This window comes from Cydia strobilella, chromosome 12 (genome assembly GCF_947568885.1).
Source record: "Cydia strobilella chromosome 12, ilCydStro3.1, whole genome shotgun sequence".
In the NCBI taxonomy this organism is placed as follows: domain Eukaryota; kingdom Metazoa; phylum Arthropoda; class Insecta; order Lepidoptera; family Tortricidae; genus Cydia; species Cydia strobilella.
The window spans coordinates 5090093-5096068 of NC_086052.1; the positions used below are offsets into that span (position 1 = coordinate 5090093).

Genomic DNA, 5976 nt, shown 5'->3' on the forward strand with positions numbered 1-5976 from the left:
TTTATGATAATTTCATCTCCAATACCGGAAAATCCATTAGTTTACGCAAAGAAAAGTGGATAGGAGAATTTTTCCCGCAACTTCATGACTTCTTCTGGCTATTTTTGGTGAAACAAATATAAAACAAAACACAGACAAGTTTTTACGCCCACTTGTACACTCGGTTTTACAGTGTACGATTGAACCTGCGCGTGTGTGCGCAGAAGAATGACGTTTGTTTTTTTTTCTGTTGTTAGCGTGTGTGTATCTGTCGCAGAATTTGCAATATCTACAGCTCGTTTTATTGAAGAAAATGTGCATTTAATATCTTTATTAGTGTTAATTTCCCCGTGTTGCTTAATTGGTGATACTATTTAGGTGTATAAGAACATTTAAAGGCAATATGAATGCTATGGCCATGGATAAGGACGAGCCTTCGTCGCTCCTGAGTTTTTCGTCAAACAACCCATTGGAACAGTTTGTGCTTTTAGCGAAGGGTGCTAAGGGTTCGGGTGCCGCTGAACTAATTAAACAAGTGCTCGAAGCCCCAGGAGTGCACGTATTTGGAGAGCTGTTGGAAGTACCGAACATCTTAGAGGTTAGAGGTTACAATGGGTACTTTCTTAACACTACGGGTTATTCACTTGTTGATAAGATAAAGTAAAAAAGTGTTTTAGTGTTTTCGAATATTATCTACAATATACAATGAATTACTTTATACAGTGTCATTACAAGACCAGGATAAAACGATAATTAAATGGCCAGCTAATGTCAAGATGCAGATATGATTAAAAACACACATCTCTTTCAATATAGAAACAAATTTAATAGCAATAATGTAATAACAGATAGACAGCGGTTTCTCTCGATACCCTTTTGGAAAGGGTGTGAGGGGGCTCTTCCGCATCCCTGCAGAGTGGTCCACAAAAGTTTAGATGGTCAAATGATATAAGAATAGATGGAGGTAAATAGTTGCAAACAGCAAAAGAAAGAAACAAGTGGAAAGCTATAGAGGCCTACGTCAAAGGACGAGTTGAAGTTAGTCGTGAAACCAAATTAATATATGCTATATATCCAAAACTTCAATAATAAAGGCTATTTACATTACATTACTTATCACAAATAATTCTACAAACTTCTTAAATTCTTTTGCTGTTTTCCACTGTCTTATTCAGTGTTTCCCTTTCAGCTTGAAAATGGTCCATACGCAACGCACTTCAACACACTCAACCTATTCGCCTATGGCACCTATAAAGACTACCTAGACAACAAATCAGACTACCTGGAGCTGACACCGGTGCAGTGCAAGAAGCTCCAACATCTGACCATCGCCACCCTCGCTACGCAGGAGAAGCTGATTCCGTACAGTGTGTTGTTGAAAGAACTGGATATTAAGAATGTTAGGGATTTGGAGGATCTTATCATTGAAGCTATTTATGCTGGTGAGATGTATTTATGTTTCTGCCTGCATTAACATGAAATTTAGGACTGTTTATGACAAAAAATTCTCTGTAGCATAGTATTGATCTAACCAGGGTATCAATTTTGCTATTTCGTATCCTGAAACTTACTCATATTCAATTCCTTTCCTCAGACATCATCCACGGCAAATTAGACCAAGAATGCAAACGCGTCGAAGTAGATGTGGCGCTCGGGCGCGACGCCAGACTGGAAGACGCTTCCGCCATTGCAGACGTACTCGCCGATTGGTGTAACTCTTGCGAGGCCGTGCTCAGCTCCGTAGACCGCCATATTCAGCGAGCCAACCATCACAAGCAGCGCGCTATTAGACACCAGCAGACTATTGAACAAGAGGTAAGAGCCCGACTGGAAGCATCCGCCTTAGCAAATGTTTTAGCTGACTGGTGTAACTCTTGCGACACAGCAGTTGGGAGAGAATAAACAAAAATGTTAGGTAGACATAAATTGGCAATATTTTTTAAATAAGGCTTTTACCTTTCGCTATGGCCGCGCCTATTGATCATGTTATCATCTTCCAGATAATGTTCCTCAAGAAGACCTTGAAGCCGCAGGCAGAGACAGAAGACTCTGCGTCAGGCGCGGGCTGCGACAACCACTCTGCACCCAAGAAGAGCTCCGGCAAGGGCAAGGTCCCCCGCAACGCGACCAAGTTCTGGCAGAAAAACACTTAGACTCTGCGATATCACTGGAGCATTTTGCGTAGGACTGCTTGGTGCAGTCATCAGATACATCAGAGCGGCCAAGATGCTCAAAAATACCTGAACATGCACTTCAATGTCTTCATTAATGGGCGTTTTCACTCTGTACCAATATTGCAATAATGGCTGGTTAGCAATCATCACAAAAGTGACGGTCAATGTCAAATATACATTTTGTCAGGAAAGTGACAGTTAGACGTGACTTAAGTGACCCTACACGAGCGCTTTTTCAACGCGCGTTAGCAAAGCGCTTGAATCTGTCCGCACGCTAAATTCGATTTAAAGTTGAAAACCCAACAACTCTTGATAAAAAGCGCTACCGCCATCGTGTGAATGTTTCCCACACATGTTTCCATTTATGTCATTCAAACGCTTTTAGAACGCGTTGAAAAAGCGCTCGTGATTATGAGGCCTTAATATAACTTTGTGGTTAACTGCGTCGTGGATATTAACCGGCCAATTGTCTTCATAAAGCACGTGCCTTCCTAAACCTTGACGTTGGTGGAATCATCGACAATATCGACGGAGCCATAATACCCCAAAAAATTAATTGAACTTAAGTAGCACTTTAAAATGAATATAATAATGTCTTAATAAAGGCTTTGTTCAGATTTTTCTGAACACCTTGGCCGCACCGATATATGTAATAGCGACTGTACAATTTTAACAGTAAAACTATGGATGGTATAGAAAGGATGCCAATCTCTTATGGCAGAATTGTTGCAAAAGTGACCGCTTTCAGCTTTAAATAATAGTCCCTAATCTCTCCGGTGGCGCTAGTTAGGCTCTGGGACATGAGTATAACATGAACCAACAAATAACCCGACCAATTTACGTATGTTGTTTTTGGTAGTATTTCGGTGTATGGTGGCGCCGCCTAATTACTGTTTTTTGATGGACACTTTTCATACATAGATATTTGGCTCCTTTATATAGTCTCCATGAGTAAAACAAAACTCATTGTACTGAGATGACAGCTGTCATATGCACAGTGCTAGTAAGTAAGACTTAATGCTCTTGTGATAGGTATATCTGAATATTCTGAATTAATAAAGTTTTAGGTATTTGCTCTCGTAATATATTTATTATTATACGAATCCTTAGACCAGACAAGTAGGTACCGGCCATCCTCCCGCTATTTTCATAGCCAATGGCTTCCTCATCTTAGCGTAATTCCCGGTTCCACAAAGCTATCTAATCCCAAGAATTATCTTAAGCACATTTTCAGGATTCCGTATCCAAAGGGTAAAAACGGGACCCTATTACTAAGTATCCACTGTCCGTCTGTCTGTCACCTGGCTGTATCTCATGAACCCTGATAGCTAGACAGTTTAAATTTTCACAGATGATGTATTTCTGTTGCCGCTATAACAACAAATACTAAAACCAGAATAAAATAAATATTGAATACAACAACATTACAACATATATACAACAAACGTGATTTTTTTGCGTAGTGGTACGGAAAACTTCTTGCGCAAGTCCGACTCGCACTTGGCCGGTTTTTAAGCTTGTATTATAATTAACAGTTTTTTTGTCTTTTTACTCCATTTTTGTATCGCAAGTGTGATGAAAAACATTGTGTGTAACTCGAGGCGTAATAATATTGCAAACTCGAGTCTATAAATCGCTCTGGCAAGCCGTCGCGATTTAACTATACTCTCGTTTGCAATTTTTCACTTACGCCCCACGTTGCACAATGTACTATTGTCTCGCTCCAAATAAAAAAATATACGAGTGCGATAGACAAAACATAACATATCAACTACAGCTTTTTGGGTGACCTGTAGAACGTTAATGTCATAATATTTTAGCTCTGTCTCTTTCTAAGCCTTTAAGATTCCAGTTGCCATGTTCGTGGTATTATTTTTATACCATCTTAGGAAAATCTTAGGACTATATAGTTGTTGACACACACTCTAGACCTGTACCGCTGGCTATATTTTGACCCCTAGGTTATAAAAATATTAAAGTCAATTCTGTTTTCGCTTATGAATACTTTGTTAAGATGTAAATCTTACATTTTGTTTTGTGTCATATATATAATTTGCTTTTCTAGTAATTTGTTATTTTGTGGTAATTATTTTTTATTTTTAATTATCTTGGAGAAAAAAATATTCGAGAGAAAACATGTAACTGTGTTGCATTTAGGATAGTGTGAAAACATAGTTTGTGTCAATTACGTCCACTGCAATCTGATACTATGTCATAATATTCTAAATGACACAAAAAAAAATTAGAGTTAAAAAAAATTACTTAGGTCGAATTTAATCGTTTAAATAGGTCCATTAAATGATTTTGTGTCTTATTAAGGCATAGCTTCATAAGATATTTGATGATTTTGTTGTAACAGGCTGTCACCGTTACAAAAGAATATTAAAGATATTAGAGTTTACATCTTATTAATTTGAAATGCGGGATAAATAAGATGTATGAATTTGTGTCACTTGCATCCACTGCATAAACAAATATTACAAAAATATTATTTGCGTTCAAACGAAGCTAGCGGGTGGTCTGAATGGGCAACGGAGGCCGTGCAGGGTGGGGCCGCGGCGTGACCTTGCCGTACGCAACGCATGTTTACTTCGCCTGTGCGCCAAATTAACGCAACTTATTCAAAGAAGTTACGCAAACAACACAACAACAAGCAACAAGCAAGCAAAGAATGCGTCGAATTATCTTTTACCTATTTAAAACTCATAGATATTGTACAATGTCACCATTATGCAAAAGAACTGTAAGTAAATGTTTGATTTGCGAGCGAGCTGGCAACATTGCGCAGGGAAATCTTAAAAATATCGCGTTTACGTGAACGCCACATACATTTGTGACAGTGATAGGGAAAAGGTACTACTAAAGTAAAATTTGGTTATTAATACCGTGACTTTCTTTCATTCTTTGATAAAAAAAAATTGCTATTTATGCAACAAGTGCGGAAATCATCTTTACGCACGTGTATCATACAATGTTTTACTATGCATTGTGCGAGTAAATAAAAAAACATGTCATGGCAAATAAGTTTAATTATTAAAAGGAGTGTTTTAAATCGACACGAGTTGCGAATTACCTATTCGCACGTGTATCGTACGTTTTACAGTACATATGGCCCTTTAAACTTTCGACATATGCACGGTAAGTGCTCTTTTCCGCACTAGTGCGAGAAAGTAGCACCATATGTACTGTAAAAAAAAATTGAAAACAAAAAGCACTAGTGCGGAAAAGCAGTACTTTCCGCACGATATGGCTCCGTAGGAAACGCACTTTTCGAGCATATGCATTATAAAAAAAAATATAGGACTGTATCTCCTAAACCATGCGTCGTAGCGCAAAAATAATAAAATTTTCGTTCCCCTTTATGTAACCCAATAGTAATACATGAAAAATACAATGAAAAAAAAAGAAACAAAATCTTTATAGGGCTGTATTAGCTGTATCTCCAATATCGTGCATCGTAGCGCAAAAATAATCAAATTTTCGCTCCCCTTTAAGAAGCCCCTAATTAAGATTTAAAAACGCAAAAAAGAAAAAAAAGAGGAAAAAATCTTTATAGGGCTGCATCTCCTAAACCGTGCATCGTAGCACAAAAATAATCAAATTTTCGTTCCCCTTAAGAAACCCTTAATTAAAACTTTTAAAAAAACCAGGAAAAAAACTTTATAGAGCTATTATAGCTATATATATAGATATAATATCTCCTAAACCGTGCGGGGTGGCGCAAAAATAATAAAAATTTCGTTCCCCTTTATGAAGCCCCAAAGTAATATACTAAAAACACAATGAAAAAAAAAGAAAAAAAATAACAAAAAAATTTATAGGG

At 37.6% G+C, this 5976-nt stretch overlaps 1 protein-coding gene across 1 annotated transcript; it reads left to right on the plus strand.

Annotated features, from left to right (window-relative positions):
• The first annotated feature begins 207 nt into the window (after window positions 1-207).
• Window positions 208-3236, plus strand: LOC134745912 (COP9 signalosome complex subunit 7b). Its single transcript, XM_063680021.1, has 4 exons — window positions 208-577; window positions 1169-1421; window positions 1574-1794; window positions 1980-3236. The coding sequence occupies exons 1-4, from the start codon at window positions 383-385 to the stop codon at window positions 2130-2132; spliced, it is 822 nt and encodes a 273-aa protein (XP_063536091.1). The 5' UTR covers window positions 208-382; the 3' UTR covers window positions 2133-3236.
• The last annotated feature ends 2740 nt before the right edge of the window (window positions 3237-5976 follow it).

Bases quoted from the DNA above. Each gene is read 5' to 3' on its own strand.
- LOC134745912 (XM_063680021.1), top strand. From the start codon at position 383: ATGAATGCTATGGCCATGGATAAGGACGAGCCTTCGTCGCTCCTGAGT. The intron at 1,422-1,573 runs GTGAGATGTATT...TCCTTTCCTCAG, and splicing joins CATTGAAGCTATTTATGCTG to ACATCATCCACGGCAAATTA. The intron at 1,795-1,979 runs GTAAGAGCCCGA...ATCATCTTCCAG, and splicing joins AGCAGACTATTGAACAAGAG to ATAATGTTCCTCAAGAAGAC.